Genomic DNA, 22971 nt, shown 5'->3' with positions numbered 1-22971 from the left:
GCTTCCAACTGATTAACAACTTCATGATATCAGAAGGTTTGTCTTGGAAAGATTGAACAGGAATATGTACAGATAGGGTCAATTACAATACAGGTAAGAAAAATGAACTTGCTTTTCTATCGAAACAATCAGCACCAACAGCTAAATTCACTCATGTTATTCACGGTTTAGGCCACAAACTGTTAGTACTGTCATCAACCAATTGTAGTCAAAGCAATAAATTTTGTTTAAAATAAAGCATTAAGTTTCCTCATACAGGGGGTCCCTGGTATACGTCTCCCTCTTATCTGTCATTTTCTGTATCCATTGCTCATCATTAGGGGAATGTATTCCGATTCACATGGTCCCGATACGTATATCCATCCCTTCACCTTTTGCGTGGCTTTTCTTTGGGTGCTTCCCACAGCGTTCAGGAGGTGCTGGGAGGGAGGGGGAGGAGCAGGGATGGGGCACACTCATAGAAGGCGGCGGAACTGGGAAGGAAAAGGCAGGGTGGGGGTGGAGGCGGGTTATTATTTCTTATGTGGAAAAATTCCCAGGTATCCATCATTTCAGTACTCGTCACCCTTTTCAGGAACACAGCCCCGACGTATACTGGGGACCCCCTGTAACAGGTCATTCAGGAAAACAACAGGGAAAGGAATAAAGTCAAGATACTTGGAAGCAGTGACATTTTAAAAAAATAAAGGAGTATGATCAGAGTAAGACAAGTAAAAGAAAAGATCAGAATTCCTGGGGTGGAGACCAGTCCAGGCCATATATCTTCAGAATTCAAGAGCTGGTAGCAGTTTAATTAAAAAAAAAAAAAAACTCAGACTGCAGGGAACTGGCTCCCATTCTGTGTGGCTAGTGACACAGGTCAAGCACTGATAACCTACTGGGGCCAAGAGCATGTCTGGTCTCCTCACCCAAAGAGGAAACATAATTGTCTACCTTTCACTGTGGGGCATGACTGTGTTAAAAACAGGATGGACAGCAGAGGATATCTAGCTGAAGCAGTGACCTTTGCTGGGGTGCTGCCATTTTCCAGTGACGATGTCCTCCACTATCCTGATTAGAGCAGTGGTCTCCAACCTTTTTATGCCCCAAATCACTTTTTTAATTTAAGGGCAATCCAGGATCTACCCTGCCCCTTCCCAGAGGCCCCACCCCTTCCCCAAAGCCCCACCCTGCTCACTCCATCCCCCCTCTCCATCACTCGCTCTCCCCCACCCTCACTCACTTTCACCGGGCTGGGGCAAGGGGTTGGAGTTCGGGGGTGTGGCCTTTGGGCTGGGGCCAAGGGGTTTGCAGTGTGGGAGATGGCTCCAGGCTGAGCCTGGGGCAAGGGGTTGGGGTGAACGAGGGGGCTCTGGGCTGGGTTCAGAGTGTTGGGGTGCTGGAGGGGGTACAGGGTGCTGGCTCTGGGAGGGGGGGTCAGGGCTGACACAGGGGGGTGGGGTGCAGGAGGGAGGTATGGAGTGCAGGAGGGGATATAGGGTGCTGGCTCCAGGAAGGGGATCAGGGCTGGGTCTTTTGGTATGGGGTGCTGGCTCCGAGAGGGGGTGTAAGAAATGAAGGGCGGGTAGCTCCCTTTTATGGACACCCAGCCAGCTAGCTATAAAATCCCTCTTAGTAGCTGTTCTCTACTTTCTTTACCTGTAAAGGGTTAAAAGTCTCACTGCTATGCATAGGTAAAAGAAAGTGATTGGCAGCTGACCAAAAGAGCCCATGGGAAGGCTAGAACTTTTAAAAATTGAGAAAAAACTTCCCCTTTGTCTGTCTCTGGTTGTGCTCCCAGGAAGAGGGGGACAGAGCAGCGACTGTAAAAAGCTTGGGCCAGGTATGAAAAAATCATCAGTATCAAACCTAGAAACTACTTATTAAAACCCCAGATATTTAAGTAGATTACGAAATGTCTAGGAAGACGCAAGTAGGTGTGTCCCTTTTATTTCTTTATGGTTTGTGGATTCCTCTGTGCTAACCCCAGTGCTTTTGTTTTGCTTGTAACCTTTAAGCTGGACCTCAAGAAAACTATTCTTGGTGCTTAAACCTCGTAATTGCTCTTTTAAAATCTAGCAATAGCTGAGTTCCCAGATATATTTTCTTTCCTTTTTTTTTTTAAATAAAATTTACCTTTTTTAAGAACAGAATTGGATTTGTGTGTCTTAAGAGGTTTGTGCACATGTTTAATTAGCTGGTGGCAACAGCTGATTTCCCCACAGGAAGGAATTCCCAAGTGAGCTTTTCTGGTATCTCAAAGGGGTTTTGCACTTGAGTGGTGGCAGCATCTACCAATTCAAGGTCAGAGAGAAGCTGTAACCTTTGGAGTTTAATACAAGCCTGGAGTGGCAAGTATTAATTTTTAGAGTCCTTGCAGGCCCCACCTTCTGCACTCGAAGTGCTAGACTGTGGAATCAACCTTGACAGGGGGTATTGGGTGTGGGAGGAGGTACGGGGCGCTGGCTAAGGCGGAGGCTCAGGGCTGGGGCAGGGTCTTGGGGTGCATGAGGTGGTATGGGGTGCTGGCTCCAGGAAGGGGCTCAGGGCTGGGGCAGAAGTGCAGGAGGGGGCATGGGTGGCTGACGCCAGGAAGAGGTGGTACAGGATGCAGGAGAGGGTACGGAGTGCTGGCTTAGAGGGGGGACTCAGGGCTGGGGCTTTGGGTGCAGGAGGAGGTACAGGGGGCTGGCTCCGGGACGGGGTATGGAGTGCAAGAGGGGGTATGGGGCGCTGGCTCTGGGAGGGAGCTCAGGGCTGGGGCAGGAGCTTGGGGTGCAGGATGGGGTATCGGGGGCTGGCACCAGGATGCTGCAGGTTGGGTGGTGGAAGAGAAATGCTGGTCCAGCTTGCTACTCTGGGTCTTAATGCTGCAGAGACATTCAGAACCTGCCCATCGAAGGGGGAGGCAGACCTGGCCCCACGCTGCTCCCAGAAGGGACCAACGCGGCGCGGCTCCATGCACTACCCCTCTCTGCAGCCCCTGCCCCTGCAGCTCCCATTAGCCACAGTTCCCTGTTCCTGGCCAATGGGAGCTACAGGGGCAGTACTTGGAGGCAGGAGCAGTGCGCGGAGACCCCTGCCCCCTCCCCCCCCGGCCATGGGAGTGGGGCAGGGCAGGCAGAGAGCCTGCCTTAGCAGCAGCCCCCCTGCACTACTGGAGATGCGATCGACTGGGAGAGTCTCCACAATCGACCTCGACCGGTTGGTGACCACTGGATTAGAGGCATGGATGAATCTTTATTGGATAAAGAAGAAAAGTATTTCCTATTTGGTTTGGCCTTCTCCAATTTTAATTCTGATTGTAAATCCAACATTGCAATGACCTCAGATCTGTCACCTAAAAAGAATGGCTCAGGTATGGGAATCTTCCTCACATCCTCTGCAGTGAAGACCAATGCAAAGAACTCATTTAGCTTCTTGGCAATGGCTTTGTCTTTCTTCAGTGCTCATTTAGCACCTTAATTATCCAGCGACCCACTAATTTTTTGGTAGGCTTCCTGATTCTGATATACTTAAAAAAAAAAATGTTAGTCTGCATCTTTTGCTAACTGCTCTTCAAATTCTTTTTTTGGCCAATTATATTTTTAACTTGACTTGCCAGAGTTTATGCTCGTTTTGATTTCCTCAGTTTAACTTCCAATTTTTAAAGGATGCCCTTTTGCCTTTAACCACCTCTTTTACTCTGCTGTTTAGCTATGGTGGCATTCTTTTGGTCTTGTTGCTTGTCAAATTGGAAATTTAGATTAAGGTTTCTAACTAAGAGGGGTGAAGTTCTCGAACAGCCTTCCAAGGGGAGCAGAGGGGGCAAAAAAATCTAACTTGTTTGAAGAAGGAGCTTGATAAGTTTATGGAGGGGATGGTATGATGAGGTTGCCTACAATGTTACATGGCCCATCTGCATCTTCTATTAGCAAGTATTTCCAACGACTAGGGATGGGATGCAGAAGAGAAGAATGAGGGGGGATTTGATAGTTGCTTTCAACTACCTGAAAGGGGGTTCCAAAGAGGATGGATCTAGACTGTTCTCAGTGGTAGAAGATGACAGAACAAGGAGTAATGGTCTCAAGTTGCAGAGGGGGAGGTTTAGATTGGATATTAGGAAAAACTTTTTCACTAGTAGGGTGGTGAAGCACTGGAATGGGTTACCTAGGGAGGTGGTGGAATCTCCTTCCTTAGAGGTTTTTAAGGTCAGGCTTGACAAAGCCCTGGCTGGGATGATTTAGTTGGGTTTGGTCCTGCTTTGAGCAGGGGGTTGGACTAGATGATCTCCTGAGGTCCCTTCCAACCCTGAGATTCTATGATTAGACATGGAGGGCTCTGAGTTACTACTGAGACTTCCTTCCCAGGTGTCTGGCTGATAAGTCTCACCCACGTGCTGAGGCTCTAACAGATTGCCCTATTCAAGGTTGGGAAGGAAATTTCCCCTGGGTCACAATGGCAGAGACCATGGAGGGGTTTCATCTTCCTTTCTGCAGCATGGGACATGGGTCACTTGCTGATTTGAACTAGAGTAAATGCTGGAGTCTCTGTAACTTCAAGTCTTTAAATCAAGATTTGAAGACTTCAGCAATTCAGCCAGAGGTTATAGGTCTATTACAGGAATGAGTAGGTGAAGTCCCTTCAAGCCTTTAAGTCTATGAGTCCATGAGATGGTTGATCCACTGACAACAAACTGGTTAGCTTACTGACAGGTAGCAATCAAGAGTAGGGAGATTCCAAATGACGATGGCCAGGCTGAGGGCAGCTCTCATCTAGGTGTTCTGCTGTTGAGACTCTGGGGCAAACTCTGCACAGATTTCCAAGAAAGTGTCTTAGGACATTCTAAAGTTCTGCCACCACTGCTGGTCATCCTAGGTCTACAGCACTATCCTGTCCCACCCATCATTGCTAGAGCACAAAAAGCAGCATGTCACCAAGTGAAGTCGTTCCAGGAAAACATCAAGGAGATGTGTTGCTCGATTTCAGCCTCCTCCTAAGAGGCCCTGTTCCTTAAGTAATTGCACAAATTCAGGTATTTGTGCAACAACCTATTCATATTTACCACCATGAGGATAACAGTGCTTAGCAATGCCTCCTCCATGCTTCCAGACAGTTGAAAATGGCACTGGCTCACAAAATACAGATGGATGATGGGATGAAAGAAGAGCAGTCTTGGGAATTACTTAATTTGACCCCAAGTCCCAAAATTCCACTGCCTTCTAGTAGGTATCCCACAACAGATATGCAAAAAATCCCAAAATGCATAAACTACAGTTGCAGAGCAATGCACCATGGGATGCTAGACCTGAATGCTAAGCACTTGTTTTCAACCACTTTGCTGTGTGGCAGCAATGATATAAGGCAAATTTACCTTAATCAAGGAGTAACAATGTGGTGCATATGCATTGCTCATGCAATACTTGTTAAGGGTCACTTAACATGTATGGACAAAACATACAGCAAGTTTCAAGTGTAGACATGCCCAAGTATACACATATAGGTCAAGATGTAATGTTTGCTATATTGAGACAGTGAACCATATTACTGTACCAAATACAAAATGAGTATTGTCTTTGATGGTACAGATGTAATATAAGTGACTTTCTGCAGTGTCAGAGGGAGTGAAGGAAACAAGTACATAAAATCTAAATTTTTGAAGGGTAAGCAGGAGAATCTGAAGCAAAATATTTCAACTCTCAGACTCATTCAACTGTCAAGGTTTTCAGAAGTCTGAAAAACAATGGAAAGTCAATTATTTTCACAAGAAATAATTCACAGCACTGAAGTTAACTAGGTCTCCCCCAACCCTCCATTCCCACAGTTACTTTGTTCATTCATTTCAGAGAGTGAAATGCCACATTACAATCACTCATTTTTGCCAGTTTGGAAATTATTCTCGAAGTGTTCCTAACATTGTAGGAGACCCCTTCATATTACTTGGAGTTCTGATAGACCAACAATATAAACAACAATTTATTGGTTAGCTTAATAATGATATGAAGTATTGGCACTACAGTGTTGTGTTTTTTGTAATGGTAACTCCAAATCCTGTGTGTATCCTTAAGTACCAAGAACAATTTTCAAAGAAATAGCTAGATCTGTAAGAGAACTCATATGATTTAAGACTGTTTTGGAAAGAATTTATCAGAAGAGAACCAGAGTGGATTAAAAAAAATTTCCATTAACTACAGAAAGAACTGGGCTCAAAAGCTATTGTGCATGTGACAGAGAAGTTATCCAAGAAACAGAAGACACATTTAACAACACAGTAACTCCCTATCAGGCCACAATAAAATAGTATAGAAAATATCCAATTTCTATACTACTTTTACAAAAGTGTATTAATCAGTAAAAACAAAAAGTATGTAAGAAACAAAATCCATTATAAAAGAAACAGGATCCCTTAACTACTTTCAAAGAAAAAAAATTAACTCAGCACAGTACTCATGACTTTTTGCACCAGATATAAAAACAAGAATTGACTCTTACAGCTGTGGTAAGAATGATTGTCTCATGGGGTTCCCCTTCTCTCTCTCACACACACAACAGAACACCACCATCACACTACGCATCCACCCACACAACTAAGCCCATGCAAAGTTTAATATAATACAGATGTGTTGTAGATAGAGCACAAAATGCTGCATTCTACTGACAGAGTCAAAGTTTAACTAGTTAGGAAATACAAACAAAGCTGAAGCCATTCTCAAAGTGTCAAAAATAAAAACCCTGAAAGGGTAATTTATGCAATAAATTAGATTACTATTCCGTCATGTGGTCTACTCACTGCTAGAGGCAACTCCTCCTGGCCACTCTGGGGTTAGCTGGGCCCTCCTCCAGCAGCCTCTCCACCCAAGATCCTCTCTCTCTCCTGCCCCTCTAGCTCCAGGAGCTGCATATTTGTGACTGGGCCCCATGGCCAGGTCCCCAAAGTCCTCCCCTTACGTCCTCAAAGTCTTCTAAGGCGAACTGCCCCAGGCAGTCCACTTTCCATGTGTGGTCGGCACCACTTCCCCAGCGGCTGCTAGGGGAATCCAGGCCCACCCTCTACTCCAGTTTCCAGCTTAGGGGTCCTCACTTCAACAGCCAAGGTCTGCCCTATCCAATTCCTTGTTGCTTTTCCCGTGACCCTTGCCTACCTTTAATTAAGTAATGTTGATTAATTAATTAATTAATGTTGATAAATGCAAAGCAATGCACATTGGAAAACATAATCCTAACTATACGTATACAATGATGGGGTCTAAATTAGCTGTTACCACTCAAGAAAGAGATCTTGGTGTCATTGTGCATAGTTCTCTGAAATCATCCACTCAATGTGCAGTGGCAGTCAAAAAAGCAAACAGAATGTTGGGAATCATTAAGAAAGGGATAGATAATAAGACAGAAAATATCAATGCCTCTATATAAATCCATGGTACTCCCACATCTTCAATACTGCATGCAGATGTGGTCACCCCATCTCAAAAAAGATACGTTAGATTTGGAAAAGGTTCAGAAAAGGGCAACAGAAATTATTAGGGGTATAGAACGGCTTCCGTATGCGGAGAGATTAATAAGACTGGGACTTTTCAACTTGGAAAAGAGGCGACTGGGGGGGATATGATAGAGGTCTATAAAATCATGAGTGGTATAGAGAAAGTAAATAAGGAAGTGTTATTAACTCCTTCTCATAACACAAGAACAAGGGGCCACCAAATGAAATTAATAAGTAGCAGGTTTAAAACAGACACAAGAAAGTATTTTTTCGCGCAACGCACTGTCAACCTCTGGAACGCCTTGCCAGAGGGCGTTGTGAATGCCAATACTATAATGGGATTCAAATGGGAGCTAGATACATTCATGGAAGAGCTAGATAGATTCAATAACTATTAGCCAGGATAGGCATGGTGTCCGTAGCTTCTGTTTGCCAGAAGCTGGGACTGGGTGACAGGGCACGGATCACTTGATGATAACCTGTCTGTTCATTCCCTTTGGGGCACCTGCCATTGGCCACTGTCAGAGGACAGGATACTGGGCTTGATGGACCTTTGGTCTGACCCAGTATGGCCGTTCTTATGTTCTTACCTTTCTGGCTCTCTCTCCTCCCAGGGAGTAACTGTAGACTACCCTCTATATAGTCCCAAACACACACCTCTTCACCCAGGGAGTGACTCTAGACTACTTCCCTGCAGCCCCTAGCTGCTCTCAGTTCCTGGGATTTCTACAAGCCCCTTCTTTTCCCATCCGGCTGAGCCTCATCTAATTAATCCCTGCTCCCTGGCTCCTCCTCCAGGTGCAGCCTGGAGAATCAATTGGCTCCCCTGGCCACCTGAACCCCTTTCAAATCTTGTATGGGGTGACACACCATCACACAACAGTGCAAGAGCAGACATACTGAGCATCAGGACTGAGATAGCTTAATAAAGATGTGAGGAGAGTTTAGCCCAATGCTAGACTCATTACACTTATCTCTAACAAGAACTACTTACACTACACATTTTATCCCAGAGGTACTTTAAAGATAAACAAAATGGTTCTGATTTCTGTTCTAACCCCCTTGATCTCATGGCAGCTGTCTGTCTCTAAATACGATGGTGTAAGCACCAAAGCAGTTCAGTTACTGTGTGTCATACTGCAGCATTGCAATTGGCTACAGAGTCCACTTCTTGAGCAACAGTCCTTGCCACAAATAGTGCAGGTACATGGGACTGATCCAAATGAAGATGCTGGCCCACTACTAGTGCTTGAGACTTGCTGCACTTTCCTCTTTGCTCTCTTCACTTTTCTTTCCCTCAATACCCTTCTTCAGCCTCTTTGTCATCCTGGTCCAGCTCAGCCCACCATGTGGCCTGTTGCTAGCTGCATCTTTTCTGTTTACAGTGTTCATGTTGAATGCTTTCAAGTCCCTCTTGCAAACATTTATGAATCTGAGACTAGATTAGTCCAGTGGTGTCATAAACAGATAGTTAAGAGTTAAGGTCTCTTTACCTGTAAAGCAGGGGTCCCCAACCCCCGGTCCGCGGCCCAGTACCGGTCCACGGCCTCTTAGAAACTGGGCCGCAAACCGACTCAGTGGACCTCCCGCAGGCGTGCCTGCGGGAGGTCTACCCGAGCCGCGGGACGAGCGCTCCCTCCGCAGTCATGCCTGCGGGAGGTCCGCTGCTCCCGGGGCTCCGGTAGACCTCCCGCAGGCATGACTGCGGACGGTTCGCTGGTTGCGCGGCTCAGCTGGACCGCCCGCAGGCACGCCTGCGGGCGGTCCACCGGCTCCGGTTGAGCTGCCGCAGCCGTGCCTGCGGGCGGTCCAGCTGAGCCGCGCGACCAGCGAACCGTCCGCAGTCATGCCTGCGGCAGCTCAACCGGAGCCGGTGGACCTCCTGCAGGCACGCCTGCGGGCGGTCCGGCTGAGCCGCGGGACGAGCGCTCCCGACCGGTCCCTGGTCCTCAAAAGGTTGGGGACCCCTGCTGTAAAGGGTTAACAAGCTCAGTAACCTGACGGACACCTGACCAGAGGACCAATCAAGGGACAAGATAATTTCAAATCTCTGTGGAGGGAAGTCTTTGTTTGCGTTTGTTTCTGGGGGTGTTCTCTCTTTGGATCTAAGAGGGGCCAGACGTATCTCCAGGCTCTCCAAGTTTCCTGAAGTAGTTCTTCTATTCAGTATAGTGAGTATTAGAAAGGCGGATTAGTCTTATAATTAATTTCTGTATTTGCAAATGTGTGTTGGCTGGAGAAATCTCTTTATTTCTGTTTGCTGTTACTTTTAATTATCCTGAGAAAAGGGGGGAGGGAAGTCTCTCCAGTTTTATAAGTTAGACCCTGTAATCTTTTCATCCTGGTATTACAGAGATAGTGTACTTTCTTTCTTTCTTTTAATAAAATCTTTTCTTTTTGGAACCTGATTGATTTCTTCCCTTGTTTGGAATCTCAGGGGAAGAGGAGGAGGGAAAGAGAATCCCTCTTTGTTTGAATCAAGGTGATCTCTCCCGACGGATAAGGGAGGGGGAGAGGGGGGAATGGGCTATTTCCCTTTGTGTTAAGACCCAAGGAGCTTGGATCTGTGTTCCCCAGGGAAAGTTTTGGGGGAACAGGGAGTGTGCTAGACACTGGAATTTCTAGCTGGTGGCAGCGTACCAAATCTGAACTAGGATTTTAGTTTAGAGGAGTCCATGCAGGTCCCCATCTTGTGGACGCTAAAGTTCATGTTCATGTTGAATGCTTTCAAGTCCCTCTTGCAAACATTCATGAATCTGAGACTAGATTGGTCCAGTGGCCTTGGAGCATCCACAAGTTCTCCATACAAGAGAACATGTCTATCCATACAGTACAATTGATACAACATGTCTATCGTCCATCCAGTACAATTGATCAAGCCCACAGAGACATCTGTGTTCAAAAACACAATTTTGCTTTCTCAAGTACTTCAGCGTCAGGAACTTTGGTTTCACACTTAATATTTAGAACAGGAGTAGGCAACCGATGACACGTGTGCCAAAGGTGGCACGCGAGCTGATTTTTAGTGGCACTCACACTGCCTGGGTCCTGGCCACCGGTCCAGAGGGCTCTGCATTTTAATTTAACTTTTAATGAAGCTTCTTAAACATTTTAAAAGCCTCATTTACTTTACATACAACAATAGTTTAGTTATATATTATAGACCTATAGAAAGAGACCTTCTAAAAATGTTAAAATGTATTACTGGCACGCAAAACCTTAAATTAGAATGAATAAATGAAGACTCGGCACACCACTTCTGAAAGGTTGCCAACCCCTGATTTAGAACATGATGAAGACTGTGGGTGTAGTGTTTAGCGTTCTCTCATGCCTGCTGTAAGTGGTCCAGGTCTCACCACCATACAGCTGCATGCTCAGAACACAGTGTAGTAGGCACATATCTTGGTGTTCAAATGGTAGTTTCCTATTATCCCATACACATTTGGTCAGTTAGCCAAATGAGGTAGCTGCCTTTATGATGCAAGAATTAAGCTCAACATCTAGAGATAAGTTATCTGATACAGATAGTGACTTAGGCCTGGTCTACACTAGGACTTTAAATCGAATTTAGCAGCGTTACTTCGAACTAACCGCTCAACCGTCCACACCAGGAAGCCATTTAATTCGAACTAGAGGGCTCTTTAGTTCGAATTCGGTACTCCACCCCGACAGGTGGAGTAACGCTAAATTCGACATGGCTAGCTCGAATTAGGCTAGGTGTGGATGCAAATCGAACTTAGTAGCTCCGGGAGCTATCCCACAGTGCACCACTCTGTTGACGCTCTGGACAGCAGTCCGAGCTTGGATTCTCTGACCAGCCACACAGGAAATGACCCGGGAAAATTTGAATTCCTTTTCCTGTCTGGGCACTTTGAATCTGACGTCCTGGCTGGACATCGGGGCGAGCTCCGCAGCACCTGCAACGATGCAGAGCTCTCCAGCAGAGGAGTCCGGCCAATCCAAGAATAGAAAGAGGTCCCCAGCATGGACAGACCGGGAAGTCCTGGATCTGATCGGTGTGTGGGGCGAGGAGTCTGTGCTGTCGGAGCTGCGCTCCAACAAGCGGAATGCAAAGACCTTCGAGAAGGTCTCTAAAGCAATGATAGAGAAAGGATACAGCCGGGATGCAATGCAGTGCCGCGTGAAAATCAAGGACCTGAGACAAGGCTACCAAAAAGTCAGAGCGGCAAACGGACGCTCCGGAGCCCAGCCCCAGACATGCCGCTTCTACGAGGCACTGCATGCCATTCTAGGTGGGTCTGCCACCACTGCCCCACCAGTGACCGTGGACTCAGTGGATGGCATAGTGAACCTGGACAGTTCCTCCTCGATGTTCGCCGATGGGGAAGATGAGGAAGGGTCTGTGGAGGACGGTGCAGGCGACAGCGAACACAATACCGCTTTCCCTGACAGCCAGGATCTCTTCATCACCCTCACAGAGATCCCCTACCAACCCTCCCCGGCCGTTAACCCGGACTCTGAATCAGGGGAAGGATCAGGCGGTAAGTGCTATAAACATGTAAACATTTATTTTTTTATAAAACAGGTATAAAAAAATAGAAATACTATATATAAAATTTTCAATGAAAAACTATATGAAAAGTAGGTCCACACATATAGGGATTGAACAATAATCCTCCAGGGACAATTCAACAAAGGTCTCATAGAGGTCCTCGAAAAGCCTCCGCAGGAGGTTCCTGGGGAGAGGTGCCTTGTTGGGTGCTCCGTGGAAGCACACTCTTCCGCGCCAGGACATCCTTATGTACATGGGAATCATCGCCTCCACAAGCATGGCCGCGTATGGTCCTGGTCTCTGCAGGGCTTCCCTTAGCATCCGCTCTTTGTGACTCCGAGGGACCCGCCTCAGGGTGATCTCGTTCATGAAATGCTGCATCTAATTAGGGCAATTAGTGTATTGTTACTGTTGTGAATGGTTGACTTTTACTTTGCATAACAATGACCATCGCTTAACAGCCACGTGTTGTAGGCCATATAGGAAAAGCATACATTGATCTTTCCCGTGCACTGGCGGGAGTGGCTGGAAAAGGGTCAGAGTATATGATTTCCAGATTGCCTTTAGCGGGAGGGCACAGCTATCCATTAACTGATAAGCAGAATGTACTGTAAGGCTTACCAGGACTGTCTGCTAGACGGATTCAGCTGTCTCTCCCCACTTGTCTGCTCTCCTGTGCAATGCCGCAGCCAATGAGAGCGTATTCCGAAATCTCGAACTTGTCCTGAGATCTCGTGAGACTTGTTGCCCTGTATGGTCTTGTTCAGAGAAACTGACTAGACTGTGTTCACTGTTCGCAAACATGTATCTGTTCAAGGAAATCACTTACTTTTCCCATCACACAGCTTCGGCTCTTTCCCGGACTGCCCCGACATCCCCCTCGCAGAGGCTGGCGCAGATTAGGCGGTGAAAGAAAAAGACTAGGGACGAGATGTTCGCGGAACTGATGGCCTGCTCCAGAGCCGAGGCGGCAGAGCAGAGACAGTGGAGGGAGACCCTATGTCAACAGCATCGCACACACATCGAACGGGAGGATAGGTGGCGGCAGGAAGACCAGCAGGCGACTCAAACGCTGCTTGGGCTAATGAGGGAGCAAACGGACACGCTCCGGCGCCTTGTTGATGTTCTGCAGGACCGCAGGCAGGAGGACAGAGCCCCCCTGCAGTGTATCTGCAACCGCCCTCCCCCGCCAAGAAGTCCTGCCCCCCCTCACCCAAAAGTACAAGACGGAGGGGCGGTAGGGGCCGTGAGAACTGTCACTGCACCACTGCATAGCGCTAATGTACCACACACCTCTCACGCTATAAATTTGTAGAAGTGCTTCCCTTACAGGCTCACCCAGTCCCAAATCCAAGTTTCATCCCCCCACTGTGTATTAGATTATTAAAAGCTGTTTGCTGTTATTCACTGTTTCGGTCACGTCTTTCGTGTCAGAGGATTTTTTTGTGTATGGGGGGGGAGGGGATTTATAATTGCACGGTATAGCCTACATTACCAGGGTACAGACTTGGGGGCATGATCAACTGCAGGGCACACACACACTGCAGTCAGTAGGCACCAGGGTCACTCTGTGTGGTGTATGCTGCCCCGGGTCATTCTGTGATGTGTATGCTTGTCCAGGGTCCTAGCGCCTGCCACCCCCTTAATGTTAAGGCACGCTGCCCTTACCATGCACTTCCACCGTAGCAACGAGCCTCTCCGCTGCCCTGAGCCCCAACAAGAGCCCTCATCCACGGACAGATACTCACCCTTCCCCCACACCCCTCACCCCTTCCTACGCCCAAACCCGCAGCCCACTGCCGTCATCCAAACCCCTATCCAAAGAAGGCACCACTCGCCCCTTCCTGCAAACCCACCCCTTCCTGCAAACCCTCCCCTTCATGCACAACCACTTGCAACCGTCCCCCACCCCAGAGACCTATGTAGGAGCAGGAGGATGTCATTCCTCTATGGAACAAGCGGTCTGTACATCAGTGCACACCGTGCCCAGCACAGTATGCGTCCATGTTTCAACACCTGAACAGAAATGCAAAGTAAAACAAAAAGATTTATTAATAATGAGTGTTACAATTAATTTGCTTTAAAACGTGCTTTGGAAGTGGGGGAAACTTGGAGAACGGGGTATGTAACCGCAGATCGAAATCGACACATACAGACACAGGCCCAGGGTCAGTTTCTCTTGAAAGCAAGTCGAGAGTCATAGGTTACCCTGCTCTCTGAGGAAACTTGCTTTCAAAGCCTCCCGGATACACAGCGCTTCCCGCTGGGATATTCTCTCGGCACGGGTGTCTGGCTGAGCGTAAACTGCAGCCAGGCGATTTGCCTCAACCTCCCATCCGGACAAAAAGGTCTCACCCTTGCTCTCACAGAGATTGTGTAGCACACAGCAAGCAGCAATAACTACGGGGATATTCTTTTCGCTGATGTCCGAGCGAGTCAGTAAGCTCCGCCATCTTCCCTTGAGACGTCCGAAAGCACACTCCACCACCATTCTGCACTTGCTCAGCCGGTAGTTGAAGAGTTCCTTCTCTCTGTCCAAGGCGCCTGTATAGGGCTTCATGAGCCAGGGCATTAGCGAGTAGGCTGAGTCCCCGAGGATCACTGTAGGCATCTGCACATCCCCAACCGTTATTTTGTGGTCCGGGAAGAAAGTACCTGCCTGGAGGCGTTTAAACAGACCAGAGTTCCTGAACACACGCGCGCCATGAACCTTGCCCGCCCACCCAACGAAGATGTTGGTAAAACGTCCCCTATGGTCTACCAGTGCTTGCAGCACCATTGAAAAGTAGCCCTTTCGGTTAATGTACTCGCTGGCCTGGTGGGCTGGTGCCAGGATAGGGATGTGAGTCCCATCTATAGCCCCACCGCAGTTTGGGAATCCCATCGCGGCGAAGCCATCTATGATGTCCTGGACGTTTCCGAGAGTCACTACCTTTGAGAGAAGTTGCTCAACGATTGCGTGGGCTACTTCAATCACAGCAACCCCCACGGTAGATTTGCCCACGCCAAAGTGGTTCGCTACTGACCGGTAGCTGTCTGGCGTTGCAAGTTTCCAGAGGGCTATGGCCACTCGCTTCTGCACACTCAGGGCTGCTCGCATCCGGGTGTCCTGGCGCTTCAGGGCAGGGAACAGCAAGTCACAGAGTTCAAGGAAAGTGCCCTTACGCATCCTGAAGTTTCGCAGCCACTGTGATTCATCCCAGACCTGCAGCACTATGCGGTCCCACCAGTCCATGCTTGTTTCCCGGGCCCAGAATCGCCGTTCCACACCATGAACTTGACCCATTGCCACCATGATCTCCACGGCGCGGCGTACCCTGCTTTGTGAGAGGTCTGCGCCACTCTGTGAATTCCTGTCCTCACCGCGCTGCCGGAGCCTCCTCGCCCGATTTCTCAGCAGCTGACTGTGGAAGAGGTGGATGATAAGGTGCGAGGAGTTGACAACGGCCATAAGTGCAGCGATGATCGCAGCGGGCTCCATGCTCGCAGTGCTGTGGCGTACGCGCTGTAACTGACAAGAGAAGGGCGCGAACAGATTTCCCGCCGGAGCTTTCAGGGAGGGAGGGCGTGATTGACGGTTCAATGACAACAGTTACCCAAAAGCACCCTCGACACATTTTTCCCCCAGGAGGCATTGGGAGATCTACCCAGCATTCCAATGGGCAGAGGGGACTGCGGGAACTGTGGGATAGCTTCCCACAGTGCACCGCTTCCAAAGTCGACGCCAGCCCCGTTACTGTGGACTCAGAAATTCGAATTAGTGTATTTACTGTGGATACACAAATTCGACTTCATAAGGTCGAATCCACAAATTCGACTTAAGTAGATTCGAAATAGTCTTGTAGTGTAGACAAGGCCAAAGAGTCCTGTGGCACCTTATAGACAGAAGTATTGGAGCATAAGCTTTCGTGGGTGAATACTCACTTCGTCATGCGTCTGACGAAGTGGGTATTCACCCACGAAAGCTTATGCTCCAATATTTCTTTTAGTCTATAAGGTGCCACAGGACTCTGTTGCTTTTTACAGATCCAGACTAACACGGCTACCCCTCTGATACTGATACAGATAGCAGAACTTGTGAACAACTTCTAACATGACATTAGCTATTGAAATGTCTGGTCCAGTCAACACATCTTGTGCCATAACCATTATTGTCTTTAGACTGAAACATAGTCCAAGTTAATCACAAACAAGCACAAAGCTATTGCAAACTTGCTAGAGCTCCTTTTCATTGTGTGCAATGAGCACTGCGCCATCACCGAAAAGAAGTTCTCTTCTTTGTTTTTTTATCTTAAACATGCAACGTTGAAGAGATTTCCATCTGATGTTGTGTGGAGATCTATATCCTCAGTGCTAGATGAGAAAACACAACAAGGCAGCACAGAGATATACCAAAAAGTGTCAGTTCCAAAACATCTTCCTGTTTGAAATCACTCTGGATTTCAAAGCTGCCAGATTGATCACCATCATAGTGGACTATAGCCTAAGTTTATGCAATCATGGAAGGATCAAATCAGACTGAAGAGAATTTGGGAGCAACAAATTCTCTCTAACAATCGGAAATTCCCTTTCTGATGACCAGGTCAAAAACCTTTGTGAGATCTCTGAAGGCCACATAGAGAGGTTTCACTTTTTCTTGACACTTTTCTTGCAGTTGCTTTAGTGCAAGGACCACACTAACTCTTTGGATATATATATCCAGCAAAAAATTAGTCTTTTGAGAATGACTCGTACGAGCACCTTGCCTGCCACACTAAGGACAGAAATTCCTGTAGTTGTTCCTCTATAGAATGCTCTGTAGTTTTTCAGTCACTCCAATCTCCTTTGTTTTCATACATTATGATGTTGGCATTGTTCATGTCTTGTGGTATCATTCCTTCCTTCCCACAGGTAAGCAAGATATTGTACAGCTGTTTCAGCTCACCTTTTCCTCCTTGTTTCAGTACTTCAGCTGGAATTCCATCTTTTCATGCAGCCTTTTCTGGTGCTAGGGAGGTAATTTCCTTTTCAAGCTCATTTACATATGATCCTATATTAAGTTCTTTGATGGTCTGGAGCCTGGAGACTGCATTTACTGCTGCTTCAGAAATAGTGGTTACACATGGATAGAGTTTGTGATAATGTTCCACACAACATTGCATCTGTTTGTCTTAATAAGTATGTCTCCATTAAGAGATTTGAATGGGGTAGTCTTGTTAGCTGAAGGACCTATTGGGTTCTTGATTCCATCATACATACTTCTTAGATCTCAATTCTGAAAGAACATGTATTTTTTCCATACAGACTGAGACAGTATTATTGAGCTCATTGCCTCTCTCTTCACTGCAATGAGCTCTTGGCCACTCTGAGGTTAGAACATGTCCAGGACAATGGTTCATGTGTGATGGAGATATGCCGTGCACTTTGCTTCAATAACTGGAAGCATTTTTTCAGCATATGCTGCAAACCAATCTTTATCTTGTACATTCTTTTTACCAAAAGCAAAGATTGTAGCTATATGGATATTCAGTCTAAGTGTGTTCCACACTGCATCAGCAATTAGGGGAGGTGCAATGCAGGACACAGCTTCCCGGAGATTTTTAGTGAGTTGAAGACATCCTCCTTGGTCTTTTGTGTTGTTGATGTTAATGTGTGGGCAAACAGTTTTGTTTGGTATAATGGAATTTCCTTAGTGAAAACCTTATTTTGCAGCCTGGTCTGTGTCACAGTCTGAACTGTAAAACCTGTAAGTATGGAGAATATCCTGTAGGTGTTTTCTGTGAGTGAAAATTAAATCCAGTTGGTGCCAGTGGCCAGATGTGGGATGTCTCCAGGAGACCTTCTGGCCATGACTACCCTGGAAGTAGTTATAGGAAATGCACAGTACTTCTGTAGTGTTTGCCCATTGTTATTCATTTTTCCTACTCCATGGTGGTGAGGGCATAGCAACCACATCTTGTGATGAGAGGCGACTCTAACATTGAAATATCCCAATAGATATAGTCACTCACCCAGTGGTAGTTTGCTGGTGACACTGTCTACCTGCTAATAGAAAAAGTCCTTCTCTTGAAAGGTGGAATAAAGTGCTGGGGCAGAGGTAATGATGATGTTGGCAAAGCTGCCTATGGAAGATATTCTGAGAGATATAATACATCCTCATATTGCAGTGGGACATTCGAACCTGGGTGCTAAGAAGCTGACTGCAAAACCATCCCATGTTTGTGATAGTCGTTTGCTTTTTCCATGCTAAAAGAAGGCATAACGCATCTCGCATAGAGAGCCTGCATCAACTAGTCTGACTTCAGAGAGAGTGGCTATGTCTATGTCAAGCTTCTCCAGCTCTCTGTCAATGATGGCAACCTTTCTAGGGTCATTGATCTCACTGAGGTCATCCTCACAATGCAAACTGTCCTCACATTCCAGCAAGCAAGTTTGAAGAGTGCAACCAACATACCCAAACCTTTGGCAAATACACCTAGGCAGAAAAATAAGGAGGCAGAGGATTGCCTTAGGACCAAATCCCCCCTCCTGGTAATACTGACTGGATCAAAAAGGCATGAAAGACCAAGATATTTGGAAGCCAGCACCAATGCAGGAGATGCTAGAGAGCAGAACTGAGTTGCAATGCCAACCACCTGACACTTTCTCCCCAGTGAATTCAGTTGAGTTTTCTCCCCTAGCTTTTGTTCAACCAAGAACTGTCTGCAAGGAGTCAACACCAGATGGAATTACTCCTTTGTGGATATTGTTTTTCATTCCAGTGAGTATCTGGCAACCCCACCACTACCAATTGGTAAGTGGTGGGGTTCCCGGTTTACTCACCAAGCACCTGATCCATGGCAGGTAGCACTAGATACCATGGCTTAGCTGGTTAAATAACTGTCTAGTAAAACTAAGATTGTGGGTTCAAATGCCAGTGGTGCCTCTGATTACTTCTCACCTCTCTGATTAGAGTGATAAATATGTAGTATACTTAACAAGTCACTTCAACAAAAAATATTAAACTTGTTTAAAAAAAAAGACCATCATAGGCAGGGCTGGTAGCATGATTGTGACGTACTGGGGTGCAATCCAACCAAGTGAGGGGCTGCTCTGCACCTTGGGCACCTTACAATGCCTTAGTGCAGTAGCTACCACCTGGACCACACTCAAGCAGCCTGCCAGCATGCAAATAACACCCTAAATGTCTGTATGTAACTGCAGCCTGCCAGCCACACTCTGGTCACACTCTGGCTTTTACCAGCCTGGGTTCTTTCTGCAGAGTGACCCCAACACACTACCAGTCCTGGATTTTCCCCAAAATATATGTATTGTACTGAGCAGCCCTCTCTTGGACAGTCTAGAGATATTAAATCTGTTGTACCTTTAAGGGAATAATACACAACAACTTGCCACCTTAAATAGTGTTACCCAAACAATTTAACTTAAACACACTGGATTAGTTTCAATTAAAGAATAAAACAAGTTTATTTAACTACAATGAGATTTTAAATGAGAACAAGCAATGAGGCATAAAAGTTAGAAATGGTTACAGGAAAAATAAAGTTAAAACACTTCCTAGGGCCTAACTTAAACTATACTTGATTCAAAGTGAATTCTTACCACATCCTTCTAACAGAATTACTGACCAAACTTTACAGGGCAGGACCCCTCTCCCAAAGTCCAATGGCTGTTTATTTGTCTTCTAGGGTACAAAGAAGGAGATGCACAGAGAGAGATATACCTTGGGGTGTTTGCCCCTCACTTTTATAGTTCAGCCCCCTCAAAGTTCTATCCAGCTGAGCAGAAGGAAACAGAGTCTAGTGAGGAAAGATGCTACATGCTGTTTTCTGTCACCTGTGTGTGCTGAGATGCAGATTTTCTTCATCTTCTTTCCTTTTCTCTCTTTCTGAAGACATTGTTTACAGCTTATATGCAAATTGAGATAACCACATATCCCTTTGTACAAGACTGCTTGACCAGTTGTCCCTTAACTAGCTAGGAATAAGAAACAGACTCCTATCCTTTATGAGGGTCAATCACCAAAGGGAGATGCAATCACACACATTTTGCCTATGTATAACTATGTTGGAACAGAAAAGCAGTCCATGAAAGGGTTTCTTACACATTAATTGAAATTAGTTAAATTATCTCTGGACTAAGCAATACAAAGGTTATAAAACACATTACAAGAAAAATATGTATTCCATTTTTAATATGGCTTCATAATTCATAATGGTACTTTTCTGGCCTTAAAAAATAATCTAATCTGCCCACCTGCCATGACAAAAGCCATAGAATTGCTTCTATTAATTCCTGAATAAAACCCAGTAATCTGAAGGTGTTTAAGAGCCACTGATTACAACATGTTACCAAGCAAAGAAAATGACACAGCTTTTTCAGCAAATCCAAAGAATCAACCCACTCAATACTTTCTCTTGTACAATGAACCATATCAACCATACAAAAATAATTTATTTATCATAAACAAAAAACTTACCTGGACACAAACTTGCTTAAATCCGAATATTCACCACATTCCATTATAATGCTAAGGTCGGTAACAGCAGCAGATATGCTTTCATTACTCTAGATTGGAGAAATTATTAAGAAAAATGCAGATTAATTTATAATTATACATAAACTTGCTAGTTACAGAAGATCCTTAAACACAGATTTTAAAGTGAGGTCTACTTATATGAAAAAACTTTGATGATACACATAAATAGTACAAAGGTAACAACCTATTGGAATAATGCCTATGCTTCCTTGAAGAGAAATGGCAATTTTTAAGAAGTACAAGATGATGGTGCTTGTATGCTTCATAACATGGGGTTGCTTTCTGTTTAATCTATTACTGTCCCATTCTCCTCATCCCCCAGCATGACTTCAACAAGTAATATTAACAAATAACACAGTGGTTTTCAATCAGAGGGGTCCGTGAGCAGGTTTCAGGGGGTCCCTCAAGCAGGGCCAGCTTTAAACTTGCTGGGGTCCATGTCTAGTAGTAGGATTTTGTGTTTGTATTTTGTATGATTTAGAATGAAGGATAAAGAATAATGAGATAATAATGTAGCATGTATTAAATGTATTGGTGTCTGATTTGATTATATCCTGCCAGCCACCCTTTTTGAATAGCAGAAAGGAATGACCTAATGGGCCATTTGGTAAAGATGCATTAGCCGGAATCTGTGTCTGGGCTGATTTCAAGGCAGTAACAGATGGTTTTAAGGTCACTACTTTGTTGTAGGGTTAGGATTTTAAAATAAGTAAAAGAATGCCATGATTGTTTTCTTGTGCATTCCAATTTGATGTTCCTGTTTAAAATGTTCTGTGTAAATTATTTCTGTTTTGTGTGTGCATGAGGAATATATGTGTTAAGAAATACATGTGAAGGCCATTGCTGAACTAGATATACGAGGGAGGAACGAGGGACTGACACAAGGGCGCCATGAGGCTGTAACACACCCCTATTGAAATGTCAGAAGAGGGCAGATTGATGACTGTAAAAAATAAGACAGGCATCTATCAATGGGGACAGGATAGCTGTGATAAAGAATGAGAAGGACAATTTAAGAAAACAAGCACTTGCCAAACAACAATTGATTAAAGCATGAGAGTGCAAAACTCATTGGTCCCAATGAAGGAAAATCACTATATAAACAGGGTGCCTTGCCATGAAACTTCAGATTCATCCTGCCAAGACTTTCCTGGAGCATCGTGTCGTGACTGATGGAACCTGGCTCCTTGCTACCCATAATCAACCTAGCTGGCCACTAGATTGATCCGGACTAGTAACTATAACATCGACTGGTGGGACAGTGTGTGTGTGTGGGGGGGGGGGGGGGTGATAGAATGCATATGCTAATTGTTGTATCTTCAGTAAACGCGGCGTATTGCCTTTTCCCCTGAAAAAGTTCCCATGTGCTTCTTATAAGCATAACACATGGCAGAAACCCAAAGCCCTGCCACCCGGGGCACTGAGCCCTACCACCTGGGGCTGAAGCCAAAGTCTGAGCACTGTAGCTTTGCCGGGGTCCCTGTGGTATGGGGCCCCAGGCAAATCCCCTGCTTGCTACCCCCTAATGCTGGCCCTGGCTTTTATATGCAGAAAACCAGTTATTGTAGCACAGATAGGCCATGCAGTTTTTATGGGGGGGTCAGAAAGAAAAAAGTTGAGAACCCCTGGTGTAACAAACAAAACTTTGTCATCCAACCACTCAATAAATAAAATAATGTAATGTGATCTAAAGAGAGGAATAAGAAAATCATTTGTTTGTTCTATCGTTCTCCTTGTGTTTTATTTCTTGAATTTGTTTCATATTTTATGACATCCATTTTGCCTTAATTTCATTTTACTTCACAAGAATATGTGTATACAAATATATCTGCAGAAATAAGTGTGATTAGTGTGTATTCCAAATTAAAACCTCAAACAACGTATGCAACTTTAGCTTTCACAAAGACAGAGTGAGAAAGTAGGTTCAAATAGAAAAAAATTAATTCTTTGTATTATATGTTTTAAAACATGCCAGAGCAGTTAGCTTGGGAAAGGACAGTGGAAAGTTTAGAAGTTAGAACACACCACTTGGAAAGACATCATGAAACAGGCAGCATTAATACTTCTCATTGCACTGGGGTGTACAACAATGTTTTTCCTATTCCAGCTAGTATGAACTCATGGGAAGGTAAAGTAGAGAAAACAAATGTAATGGGAATGCTGGAGTCAAGTGAAAACATATCATGACATTCTTCAGCATTGCTTGGACAGGGACATTGCCAATGTTGCCATGACTAGAGTTGGAGGAGGAGGCTTGCCAAGATACTTTATAAAATTCAGGAAGTTGAATAAGCACCATAAGGCAAGAAAATCAATTAAAACATATAGCAAAAGACTCAGATCTGGGCACAGAGCTGCAGACAAGCTGCTAGCACATTTACTGGATGTAAGCAATTGTATCTTTACAGAAAACTGGCATCCCAGGAAACTGACACTACCATTTTATGCCCAGACGCCATCTTGTGGTCCACTGAAAAAGGTTTAAAGGGAAAAAAAGTCCTC

The 22971-nt window shown here is 45.5% G+C and overlaps 1 protein-coding gene across 2 annotated transcripts in view; it reads right to left on the bottom strand.

Annotated features, from left to right (window-relative positions):
* Positions 1-22971, bottom strand: part of LOC123374725 (centromere protein P) — a 339668-nt gene that overhangs the window by 304266 nt on the left and 12431 nt on the right. For both annotated transcript variants that reach the window (XM_045024949.1, XM_045024950.1), the window contains exon 5: positions 20410-20498. In XM_045024949.1, the coding sequence (XP_044880884.1) occupies positions 20410-20498 (89 nt within the window). The remainder of the gene's footprint in view (positions 1-20409; positions 20499-22971) is intronic.

The sequence above is a fragment of the Mauremys mutica genome, chromosome 7, assembly GCF_020497125.1.
Source record: "Mauremys mutica isolate MM-2020 ecotype Southern chromosome 7, ASM2049712v1, whole genome shotgun sequence".
In the NCBI taxonomy this organism is placed as follows: domain Eukaryota; kingdom Metazoa; phylum Chordata; order Testudines; family Geoemydidae; genus Mauremys; species Mauremys mutica.
Note: the sequence above shows the minus strand (reverse complement) of the source record. Positions and strands in the feature narration are given on the sequence as shown.